Consider the following 13,307-nt stretch of genomic DNA (forward strand, 5'->3'; position numbering starts at 1 on the left):
TTATTTACCAAAGAGCGTGCACATGTCAGTACAGCTTTATAGACTTTTGGTAGCAGAAGCGGCATGCACAAATATCCCTTATATGAATGCTAGCTTTAGATAAAGTATTACAGCTTGCATCAGAGATTCTGTAGTGATTTGCCCCATTTTCTGGAGTAGGCTATGCTACTGGCCCAGATTCTCTGGGTGCAGCAGAGGAGGGGACTATCAGAGTCTCTGCCCAGCAACAGGTGTAAGTTAGAGCAGCCTGTGGGCTGCTCTAAACTGCACCCACTGACTATGGTCCATAAAGGACTGTGCTCCATTTAGGGATTGACAGTTCACCTGCCCACCCTTCCGATCCTTTCTTCACCCTGATACATCTTTTGGGCCTAGAGATTTGGGGAGGGTGCTAATTATGTGAGCGCTACCCACTAGTAATTCCCCTATGCCAGGGTAATCCCAGCACGGAAATTAGGCACAGTCTCCATTCTTACTACCCCCTAAGCCAGCAGAGGAACAGAGCGGAGCAAATCTGGTCTATTATTTGTATAAGGAATCCAGAGTGAACAATCTCTTGCTTTTCCTTTTGTGCACCGTTGTAGTTTTTGTATGGTCAACCGAAGTTCTTGCTTGTAGCAAAGCTGTCAGTAACTGGTTATCATTTTCATCCTCCTAGACTCTCTCTAGTTACGATGTGTGTGCCTTTCATTTAGAGCCAGTCGGGAATTTTTCAACAAAAATTTTTCGTCAAAAAACACGAAGTCGCAAAGTTTGTTATAGCAAAACAGGGTTGGTTTCAGTTAATCTCCCAAATTGAAAAATTGCTTTTTTTGAGGTTTGGAAATGTTTTGTTTTGACATTTTAAAAACAAAATATTCTGGTTTTCCTCTTCAAAACAACTTTGGGTTTTGAAATTTAAGCTGATTGGAGTGAAAAAAAAAGGGTTTTATTAAAAGGGAGAAAATAGTCCTGATCAAAACAACAGTTAGGAAATTATCTTATAAAATGTTTCAATTGACCCAAACTGATTTTTTTCCCCATTTTTTCAGTTTGTGGAAATAGATTTTACCTTTGTCCCGATTCAGGGAGGGAACCTCTTTTTTTTTTTTGAACTCCCCAAAATACTGGTCGGATTGGAAGACAGTTTCCTCCCAGCTCTACTTGCATTACTTACATTTGCTGCATGTCACTTTGAAATGCTTATTACTAGACATGCCTAGGCTGAGCTGTTCCAACACAGAGCTGCTGCTTGTCACTTTCAAAGTCTACCAGATATTTTGTTGTTTCCCCGCTTGCCTTACCATTCCTTCTAACAGCTGAAATTCAGTGTCATCTCATTCATGAGCCAGCTCTGACAGGTGTGAGGCTCTAGTGGTTACTAACCTAAGGGCTAACTACCAGCCACTGCATTCTGCACCACGAACACCTCACTGCCATGTAAGCTTTCAGTGCCACACACAGGGCTGACAGGTCCAGTGGAAACCAAAATATGTTTCAGACACGGAGCTAGCTGCAAATCGGATAACAAGTCTGGTCAGCTTTCTTCTTGAGAATGCCGGGGGCTGGCAAGAGGGTTTTCTGCCCCAGCTGGGAGGAAAGGAGTAGTCAGGAAGAGTGATGGAGGGGCATGTCTAAATAGAGGAGACAGAGGGCCATGTGGGTAAGACACTGGAATGAGACTCAGAAGCCTTGGAGTAAGGTGCTGACTCACCACAGACTGTGTAATCTTGGGCAAGTAATTTACTCTCTCTGCCTCAGTTCCCCATCTATAAAATGGGGATAATAACGCTTCCTTGGGCTGTTCATATTGCGTGCTCTTTGGGCCAGAGACTGTCCTACTGTGGGTGTGGGTACAGTACCTAGCACACTAGGGGAGCATCTCAACTAGGCCTCTTAGGGTACATCTCTAGTGCAATTAAACAACCGCAGCTGGCGCGGATCAGCTGACTCAGGCTTACTGGGCCTGATCTACAGGGCTAAAAATTGCGGTGTAGGCATTTGGGCTTGGACTGGATCCCAGGCTCTCGGACCATGGGCCTGGGCCCTAGCCCACGTCCACACGTCTACAGAGCAATGTTTAGACCCTCAGCCCTGCAAGCCTGAGTCATCTGACCCAGGCCAGCTGTGGCTATGTGCGCGGGTCTTTTTTTCCAGTGTAGACATGCCCTTAGTGTTACTGTAATATATACAATGATAGTACTTGCAGGTAAGGATTGGTGGGAGAGTTTTCTGCGATCCAGAGATCTTGAGCACTCTACAGCTAACAGCATGATAGCAGCAACAGCTGAGTTTACAGAATCATCAGCACAAGGTGAACCAGAGGAAGGGGGATTTTTGTAGCCCTTTCAAGTGCAGCTCTGCTCTGGGGAGTGGCTTTGCAAAAACAGCACTGGTGGGTTTGACATCTCTTCTGTTTCAGTGATTTCCATATCTGATTGCTCAGTGTAGGAATAAAAGAACAGCTTGCTCACCGGCCCTCCAGTCTGAGCCTGGGCTTTGAGAGATGTTTGCTCTTTCTGGCTCATGCATCTACATTAGTATAATAAAGACATTGCCCTCAGTTACACCTGTGTCCCTCTGTTGTCCCCGTTCTTCTCTCAGTGGGGATGCACGGGTGTAACTGGCAGAATTTGAAGAAAATGAGGCTTCACAGATGGCCTCACAACTGAAATTTAGTTAAATACCATAGCCAAACAGGCTCCCCATTCTCCGTTGAGTTAACAGGTGCTTGTCTGACTTACCAGCCTGGCTACCAAGCGTACTGTGGTTCTTGGGGATTTGGGGTAGTCCCTGATGACCTTCCCAAAGCTCATGGGTTGGAAAAGCCCACAATGAGCCTAAGGCATAGAAGAGTCCTAAGGATCATTTGGGATTCCTCCTTCCAATAAGCCTTTAGCAGTGTCTAGGGAGCAGGCTGGGGGCATTTCCCTCTGTTCTGTGGACCTACCAAGGTCTGCAGGATGAGAGAACCTTCAGCCATTGGAAGGAGATGGTCAGAGCCCCTTGTGAGCCTTTCGGTGGGAAAGATCACCTTTTTTCCTTCACCCGCTCGGCGAGCCTCCCTCGTGATTGGTTTACAGGTTGAAATCTATGTCCATGAGAATTCATTTTGAATTTTAGGTGTCGTCTCCAGTACTCATGTGCTTTGCTTTACTAGTATCAGCAATGCTTGTGACCCCTAGTGACGCCCCCGGTTCAGGAGTTAATAACTTGTGCAATTAAAGTAAAATTAACTAAACATTAGTGCTGTGCATTAGATCTCAGCTAGGGGAGCCCAGTAAACTAAGTGTTCTCTCTCTCTCTCTCTCTCTCTCTCTCAGCTTGCTTTCATTCTTTCTCCTCCGACAAAGGAGAAAATGTTCGCAGACTTCTTCGAGACATTGTCCCTATGGGATGGGCGTGTGCCCGTGCACTCTTGATCAGAGATTTTGTCAGCAGTGTCCAATGCATTTGAGGACTTGACAGTAATAATTAAGACTTCGAGAGTCTTGACACTGGCTGGATGTAGGGTCTTCCTTTCTTGCAAAATACACCCTTTCTCCCCTCCCCCGCAATTGCCTCTTCAATGTGTCTCCTGCAATTCTTGGCAGCACATGATATTAAAACACCATGTGATTTAATTATTAACCCATCTAAGTTATTGACCAATCAGGAGGCTTTAACTGTGTTATTAACCAATTGTAGTTGATAACATAATAATACTTGGTCTGTCATTTTGCTGTGAGAATTTTATGTATACAATTTTATATAATTTCCCCTGCCATACTGTTTAAATATGAATACGTAGTACTATCGTAAATGAAACAATGAATTCACACTACCTTGGATCTTTGGGGTAATGTTGATCACTAATTTTGCTTCTGAACCACTGAGGTCTGCATATCACCGGTCTAAAGGTTCAAGATAAATAACTACGTTTTAGATAAAAGAAAAGAAAAAAAATGGCATTTCCTGTTTTCCTTTTTCTAGAGTGTTTTCCTCTCCACGTCATTTCTATCCCTACTCTCACTGTTACTCGCCAAAGATTTCTTCACTGTGGGACGCTTGGTCTTGCTGAGCGAGATATGGGTTTCAGGAGCATTTGTAATCAGTCCCCTTAGGGCAACTTTTCCATGCTGGGTGGACTGACAATTTGATGCTTATATTGGTTTGGTTACTATGGTTGCAGTGCATAACCTAAATGGCAACACCAGGAATTAAGTTGTCTCTTGGCTACATTAAGATGTATGTGTCAGCGTGTGAAAGGTTTAAAAATGTAACTAACAGCCCTTTACATTTTCCACAGTAACTCTTTAGGGATTGACTGTAAAGAGACAAGGAGAGGGATATATTTTTAACTGAGCAATCTGTAATGTCGTAGTTACAGTTCGACCGAACCCTATAATAAATTCTTCATCTCACAGAGAAATGTAGGGCCGGATTCTCTCCCCCATCCCAATCCCATTGCACTGCTCCAGCAGCACAAAGGAGACTGAATTTGGCCATATATGGCCTGCGGAGAATTCGCCTGGGGTTGAGGGGTTCTCATCAGGCATAAATCTGCTGTAACCTATGCCATCCCCACCCCCAACCCAGATGGAGGGGAATCTCGGCTTTACTTTGCAATAGCAGCATAGATGTGCCATGACCTATGTGAAATATGAACTCCTCGTACAAGCCCAATTCCTTATATAGGTCTCACTCAACTTCGCATCAGAAGCTAGGTTCTTTCCAGCTCTTAAAGCATCTCCAGTCTGCCATCGGGTGCATGTTTGTAATCCCATTTGAGATAATGGGGTTGTTCAGGTGTGATGCAGGGCAGAATCTGACCATCTGTGGGATAGCACGGCTGTATATGAAGGTCAATTTTGACCTTCAGGATTGTTATTACATATGATGGTGCATGATTCAGTTCATGATCTTTCAGATCCCAGGCTGAATTGGACCCATGAAGCTTACATAAGGAGTTCACAGAAAAACCTATGTGAATCAGCTGATACAGGGTATTATGCCTGTATAGTGATCATTCATTAAATGGAGGTTCCATGGCAAACAACAAACTTCTTTAACTGGAAAATGATAGAAATGTTACAACATCTCTAAGTAACGCAAATGATTATAGGGTAAAATGTCCAGCCCTGATTCTGCCCATCACAGCACACAGGATGATATACAGCATCATAAGAACAAAGTTAAATAGAATGAATGTAATTTTATAAAATGCTTGTAAAAATGAAAACACAAAATCAAAAACCAACAAAAAAGCCTATCTAGGATCCTAAATATGGATTTAGGAACATACCTCTAGGCACCTAAATTTGAGTATTTCAATCATAACCTACAGACATGCTGAGACAGACCTTCAACTGGTGTAAATCGAATCTGGCCCACCAATCACATGGGCCTGAATCTCATTTCAAATAAACGTTCTTTACATGGCTCTGGCAGTATAAAGCGACGTGAACGTGAGCATGAATTAAACTTACACCTACTTAAAAAGTCACAATTTAAAGAGGCCTTAGCGTATGACATTTCAAACAATTTGTTTTGCTAGCAGTCTAGAAAATGCCAGTAATGTACGGGTTAATACCAGAGAACTCCGGGGACCTGTTTTATTTCAGCTTTCTGAAACGGGACCCTTTATATAGATAACGTGGAATGAAAATGAAGCTACTGTTGATTTGATTGAATTCTTGCACAAGCATGAGGATGTGGCTGGAAAACGTATTTATAAAGATAAAGCTGGTGTAAATTGGCCCAGCTCCATTGACTTCACCAGAGCAGTGCTGATGTACACCAGTGGAGGATCTGGCCCAAAAAGTTTGAAGTGCACTCGAGAAATGGAAAATAAAGATTTGAGGATACAGTTCAACTGTGGGGACGTCCTAGGGCTGTGGAAAAAATAGAGCAGAGTTTAGCAGATTGTAGATGTTACAGCCCCGTGACAGCTTTTAATCTGCCCTTTTGAGACTATTAGCTAATGAAGTCAAGGACTGAATTACTCAGTGGCCTTTCTCTTCTACAGTCCTAGTTCCTGTCTAAATTGGCCCACAGTGACCCACATTCCTTCCGATTTCTGTGGCTTTGAAAGGTACTGAGTGAAAGGAACTATGCAGCAATCCTGTTTTATCCTCAATTGAACGTGTATTACATGTCCTTTTATTCTTAAGGCTTGTCTTCATGGCACTGTGAGCTTGAGGTATAACCTGAGTGCAGCCCTTAATGCAACTCCTGTACACACAGCAAAATCTCTATAGCTTACGGGAGATGGTGTCTTAGACTTAAGTAGCTGGCCCGTGGGGGATGAGGGGAGGGTTTGAAGCTCAAATGCTGCTGATGCTGGAATTAATAATACAGAGGGGACAGTGGGCTGCTAATAATGAAGGCTGAAAATCACAGGCCATGAGTCCGGTGCAAAAACAGCAAATTTTAACACTCACCGCAACTGTCAAATTACGCTGCAACTCTTTCGAAATGCCACTTGCAAATTTGCCCCAGCCACTGCTCCATCCTTGCCCATTAGGGGCAGGGATGGAGGAGAGTGGGGCCAGGGACCCATGTGGGTCAGGGTCAGGCTCTCCAGGCTCTCTCTGCGAAGCCCACTCCAGCTCTGTGGGCTTCGCACTTCACCCAGGAGCAATTCTGCCTCTGTCACGTGGCATGGGCCAGGCCTGCTGAACAGCAGTGGTTCCTGCACAACCTTGAGGACTTTGCCTTCCATAGCTGCCTGGCCACATTGCGGGATGGGCTCAGGGAGGGCCAGGTGGGGGTTGGGGCGTGTACCTCCAACAGAGCACAGGGCTATGCCAGCCGCACACAGGGCCTCCAGCCGTCTGAGCTGGGGCCAGCTCTAGGATGTGGGGGCTCAGCCCCACCCTCACCCCACCCTAGCGACTGGAGAAATGGGAGGATAGCCAGCCCCTGTTGGAAGGTAGAGGACCCAAACTCTAGTCAATTACAAAACAAGTGTTTAGGTCCTGCACCCTCACACACACACACACCAGCACCCCGAACCGCAACTTTAAGAAACAGTGGCAGCAACTTTTGAACCAAAATATCACAACTTTCTGATGGCCATACTAATAACACAAACACTGTGGGGGTATATCTACATCGCAGTGTAAGGTGTGATTGTAGCACAGGTAGGCCTGCCCATGCTAGCTTTAATCTAGCCAGCACCGGTAACAAGAGCAGTGAAGATGCAATAGCGTGGACTTCAGTGCAGGCTAGCAATCTGTGAATACTCAGGGCCTGATTCTCATTTTCACTGTGTCTCTTTACATGGCTGTGGTGGGCAAAAGGGCATAGACTGGGTGTAGATTGCAGTTACAAGGCCCCTTTATACTGCCTGAATGGTGCAAAGAGGCCTTTGCGTAAATTAGAATCATGCCCTACGTCTTCTGGAACATTCCTTGGGCCAACAGGCTGCAAAATGCTCAGTGTTCTAAGGGTTAATCTTTGACAATGTGGGCAAACAGTTACACTTCAATCTTCTGTGAAAAGAAAGGTTTTTACAGATAATGAAAAGTGAAAATGAAATTTCTTTTGGTTTGATTGAATTCATGAAGAAACATGACTCGGGGATGTGGCTGGAAACCATATTTTATGAAGGGAATGTCTGACGTACCGTCTAGAAATGGAAAATAAGGATTTAAGGAGACAGATTAGTTATGGGGCTGTGGAAAAAATAATCATAGTTAAACCTTAGCTGATTGAAGAAGTTAACAGCTGTATGAGCATTTGTCATTCACCCCATCAGTGCTCTTAGTTAAGAAAGTCAAGAACTAAATTAGCCTTCTGTCTTTTAGGATCATGGTCGTCTCTGACATATATATTTTAATAGTGTGAGTGCATTGTGTACTGTACACAGAATGGCCACCTCTCCCAATTTTATTCATAGATTTTAAGGCCAGAAGAGAGCGTTAGAAAGGTACTAGCTCCCCCCAAAGTGGGCAGGCAGAAAGCAGGACCATGTCTGTGGAGTGAAGGCTTCCTCTAACAATGTCTATCAGAATTACCCCTGCACTTGTACAGCGATGCCCCGCTTCCGTCACAGGCCTGTGTCTTGTGGCCTTCGGAAGTTCAAAGAATCCCTTCTCACGGTTCTAAAATTGAATGCAACCACTTCAATGCAGTGGTCCCCATTTAAAGTCAACATTTGCCAGCAGTGACCACAGCGCGAGATAGGGAAATACTGCAGTGTGAGATAACTGTTGACAAATGTTGCCTTTTTCATGACAGCCACTGTGCATGCATATTGCAGAGTTTTCCTAAGGAGAACTCAAAATAGAGCAATTGCAATTGCTAGTCTGTATCTTGTGTTAGAAGTTTAAAAAAACATCCAGTAAATGCCCAAGGTTCAGGAGAATGGATGGACTATGAAAGCTAAAATACCAATAGCGTAGTCAAAAAAGTGAGGGCCTTGTGTTAGAGGGATAATTCCACTGATTTTTGCCCTTGGACTGTAATTCTGATTGTGACCGAGTTCTGCTGCTTTAAATGTAAGCCTTCCAAAAAGGAGATTCTGAATATAAGACTCAGTAGTATATCTGATCCTTTCCCAAGTGTGTTGTCCGGTGCGACCTAGCTAAAGAAAGCCTTTCTCTTTCTGAGAACTATTATAAACATATTCTCAATGATCTTTCACACAGTTTGAAAATGTGTGTGTTCCTCGAGAATTGAATCTTAAATTCAACCACTTTCTAAGATAAGTAATCCCTACTCTAAGGACTTGAGCTAGATATTTCCAGATTAACTCATCCAGTTGTTCTTGTGTTGATATCATCTCATAACTTCTGAGTTGTTATGCTTGATTAGATCACCAAGTCTGATCTCCTGTATAACACAGGCCAGAGAATTTCACCCGGTTACCCCTTCACTGAGCTCAGTGATTTGTCTGACTGTTAAAAATGTGTGCCTTATTTCTAATTGGAATTTGTCTAGCTTTAATGTTTTAGGTGTCTTCTAATTTAACTCTGTAGCCAGGCACTTTGCAGACTTAATTAGGTTTAATTCAGAGACCAACGCCGTTAACTACAAGCTAATATCCCTGCAAACTTAGCTCCCAATTCTGCAATCTGCTCTCTGATGGAAAACAAACTGCTGCATCTCATGGAGCTCCATTGAAATCAATGAGATTCCACGTAGTCTGTATCTGTAGCAAATTTTCACTGTTACTCTATCCTATATACTAATATGGAGCACCTATTGATATGGTATACAGTATTCATTTCATATACATGACCTTGTCATCAGCAAATCATTGGTGGATGATACAAAGTTGGGAAGCATTGTCAATACAGAGGAGGATCAGAATGTTATACAGGAATGACTGGATGACCTTGAAGACCGGAGTCACAGAAATGAGATGAAATTCAATAGTAAGGTCATGCACTTAGGATCTAATAATAAAAATGTCTCCCACAAGCTGGGGCAAGAGAGGACAAGAAAGACCTGGGTGTGTTGGTCGAACACAGGATCACCATGAGCCACCAACATGACGCAATGGTGGAAAAGGCAAATATGATCCTAGGATGTATCAGGCGAGGCATTTCCAGTACAGACAGAGAAGGAGTAACGCCACTGTACGTGGCACTGGTAAGATCTCAACTGGAATGCTGTGTACAGCTCTGGTCACCCATGTTCAGGAGAAATGAATTCAAGCAAACAGGTGCAGAAGAGCTACTAGGATGACCAGCAGAATGGAGAGTTGATCTTATGAGACTGGAAAAACATGGGTTGTTTAACCTAGCAAAAAGAAGGCTGATAGGGGAATAGGATTGCTCACCGTAAACACTAGGGAGGGTGAAGAGCTATTTAAGCTAAAAAAAATATTTTGGCACAAGAACAAATGGGCCAGGGACAAATTGAGGCTGGAAATTAGAAGAAGGTTTCTGCCCATCAGAGGCATGAGGTTCTAGAACAGCCTCCCAATAGGAGTTGTGGGGACAAACAACTTAATTAGTTTTAAGAGCAAGCTAGACAAATTTATGAGTGTGCTTGTATGTCCTGATTGCTTGTGATAGTAGGTGGCAGGGCTCAACAGCCCTCAGGCTCACTTTCAGTTTATGCCTTCTGTTCCTAAAAGCTCATGTTTCAGCCAGACATCTGGAGGGGTCAAGATAAGATCCCCACCGCCACCCCCCCACAGAAATACAGTATGCTCTGGGTTGAGTCTCCGTCCTCTGAATCATTAGAGATGGCCATGTTGGAGATGGGACACTGGACGGGGCCAGTGCTGTGAGGTGGCACCAAGCATCCTGTCTCTAGGGTGCTTGGCTGGCTGGTTCTCGCGCACATGCTCAGGGTCTAAGTGGTCACCATGTGTGGAGTCAGGAAGGAATTTTCCCCCATGTTAGGTTGGCAGTGACTTTGGGGGTGGGAGAGAGGTTTTACCTTCCTTTGCAGCATGGGGTGTAAATCACTGGTCAGGATTATCTGGATATATCTCATTCAGTCAGCTCCCTGCCATTGGGGGGAACTCGGGCATTGGTGCAACTTAGTCCCTCTTATTCTCTGCCTGTGGCACATGATAGTGTAGTCTCCTGTGGGCTGTAACAGTTTGGTCTAATTTTGGTTGTTGGGTGGTGGTGGCCTGTGATATACAGGATGTCAGACTAAATCATCTGGTGTTCCATTTGGCCTTAAACTCTGACTTTCATGACTTCTGTTTTCCTGCCCTACTCAAAGTAATAATACACAGCCTTACAAGAGTACACTTAAGTATCTAAGTGTTTAGGAAAAGTCATCTTTATGTTATATTGTACTAGTTATGCACTAAGAGGCAGAGTAGGCCTTGTGTGCCTAAATTACTTGCACTCTTTTGAAAATCCCATCTAGAGTGTGTAATTAGTTGACTGTTGTGATCGTGTGTGTCTGAAGGTGTTTGGCAACACACCACCAACATGCCCGGCATGGTGCACTTTCAGAGGTCTACAAAAGGCAGCCCCTCTCCACACTGTGCTGCATCTCAGATGCATTGGAGCAGAACTACTTTTGTGGGCTCTTCACAAAATGACAAGTGCTTAGTAAGTCCTCTGTGCTTCAGCTCATCCCTCTGTCAGAGGGATATAGTAATGCTTGCCTTCCTCACAGCTCTCTTCTGAAGTTAAATTAATGAATGTTGGTGAATGCTTGGAGATCCTAGGGTGGGAGGTGCTTTCTGTCCAGTGTTAGTCTGCATTTCTCAATCCGTGGATCACATCCCAAAAGTGGGTGTGGGGGGAAGCAGAACATTTCAAAAGGTTCACGTGACGGCTCCGGTCCCTCAGGATTGGCTGGGCTGAGCTCCCTATTCTGGGCATTGCGATCTGCAGGGTTACAGCACCACTCAGATTTGGCCCAGCCATCCCTCAGTCAGGAAGATGCGGAGGTGGGGCTAGGTCCAACTTGAGTGAGTAGCACTGTGAGTCCATGCACCAGGTCACAGCTGTGCTCTCACAGATTTGGCCCAGCTGCCCTCCGACACAAGGGAGTTCAAGGCCAAATCTAAGCAGCACTGCAGCCACAGAGGTTGCAACACCCAGAGTGAGCAGCCAAGCCTGGCCAGCCCTACAGGACCAGGAACTGCAGGAGCCACTGCTGCGGGGTGACTGCAGGGTGGGATCTGCAACAAAGACCCCCAGGCCTCCCCCCCCCGCCCGCTAGGGCCAGGACCCAACACCTCACCTCCAGCCTGTTGACTGGGTTGCGACAGGCCCTCAACTTTAACAAATGGGTCCTGAGCCCGAAAAGTTTGAGATGCTCTCATGTAAATGGCTCTGCAAGGTGGAAGGCAGCAGAGAACCAGGGCTCCCTGCATCCTCCCAGTTTTCTGTCTGTATTCCTTTCCATTTTAAAATATAAACATTCCCCGCGTTTCGCCTTTAAAATCGGATCTTGTGTGGTGCTGAGCCCGTCACACAAGGTGCCGAAAGCTCTCTCTGGGGGCTTGCAGGGTTTTTAACAGAAGATCAGTACCTCAAAGGATTGGGCCCTCAATCCCTCCACCACCCACACATCTTACAGGATTCTAGAACTGTGACTTTCTCCTAACCAAACAATTTGAGCCCAAGTTCTGCCTTCAGTTACAGCTATTAAAAAACCTTCTGATACACAGGGATGATTAGACCTGCCTAGAAGTAACTGAGGGCAGAATGTGACCATGGATAAGCAATGCAAGTGCTGTCCATTACCATGACTTTGCCGCCTTTAGGTGCCAGAGATTCAGTCTCACCTCTGGCCTTTTTGTGCCTCTGGACAGCGGTCTCAGAAATGCAGTGGATTCCTAAACTTGGATTTCTCATATCACATACTAATGTATGGGGCAAGCTTGCACTGTGAAATGACAGTCCATCCTTTGACACAGAGAACTTGTGATGACGAGAGCCTGGCTCACTCCTACTTTTTGCATATTTTCTCAGGTGGTTGCACTGTCATCATGGAGTCTGCTGCGAGATTCAATCTACTACACACTGTCTGTTGTTGCACTCATTGTGGTAAGTTTTTGAAGGCTATTATAACGGTGCTTCTGCTCAGGAAAGCTAAGTGTGTCCTATGGTCTGCATCAGAATTGTCACTGGGGGCAGATTAAGACGTAGGCACTATAATCTTGTGCCCTGGCTCCAGGAGTCATGTCACGGCCAAACCTCAATTACAAAAAAAAAAAAGCTGCTTCTAGCCTTCCTGGTTGTGGAAGAAAGCTTAAAAACACAACACAGGTGTAATCGATACAGCAGTGCTCGCTTGAGTCTGCAGAGAGCATGAAACAATAGCTCTGAGAGGAGTGAACAGCACCATTCATCTCAATGGGGTGGTAACTCTGAAACCCAGAGTACATCTGTACTGCGGCTGGGAGAGAGCCTCCCAGCCGGGTAGACAGACTTGTGTTAGTGGGGCTCACATTAGCCCACTGAAAATAGCTGTGTGGATGTTGGGGCACCAGTGGAGGCTTGGGCTTGCCACTCAATCTCGGACCCCCCATACCCTCAGAAATGCATGAGCACAAGTCCTGCTAGCTCAAGTCTGTCTACCCAGGCTGGGAGGCTTGCTCCCCGCTGTAGTGTAGACGTACTCCCAGAGGTCTGGCCTCCAGTCAGGCCATGGAGTGGATGCTTAGTCCTATTTCGTTCCTTATGTGAGGAGAGGATGGAAGGATCTGTGCATTTCCTACCTCAAATTTGAGTCATTCCCCCCACCCCCCGTCCCACATCCCCTTGGTCCTTTGGCTCTGCTACCAAGAAGCCCTCCATACTCAAGAAGGGACATGCTTTGCCCCAGTGGTTAGGAAATCAATTCATGAATACAAAATGTTACTATAAGTCATATACCTGTACACAGATGCATGGGATTTAGTGGGTACTGGTGGT

General features: G+C 45.2%; 1 protein-coding gene across 2 annotated transcripts in view; it reads left to right on the forward strand.

The window, feature by feature from the left end:
* Positions 1–13,307, forward strand: part of SLC24A3 (solute carrier family 24 member 3) — a 327,978-nt gene that overhangs the window by 262,137 nt on the left and 52,534 nt on the right. For both annotated transcript variants that reach the window (XM_073339750.1, XM_073339751.1), the window contains exon 7: positions 12,363–12,437. In XM_073339750.1, the coding sequence (XP_073195851.1) occupies positions 12,363–12,437 (75 nt within the window). The remainder of the gene's footprint in view (positions 1–12,362; positions 12,438–13,307) is intronic.

The sequence above is a fragment of the Lepidochelys kempii genome, chromosome 3 (genome assembly GCF_965140265.1).
Source record: "Lepidochelys kempii isolate rLepKem1 chromosome 3, rLepKem1.hap2, whole genome shotgun sequence".
NCBI classification, from domain to species: domain Eukaryota; kingdom Metazoa; phylum Chordata; order Testudines; family Cheloniidae; genus Lepidochelys; species Lepidochelys kempii.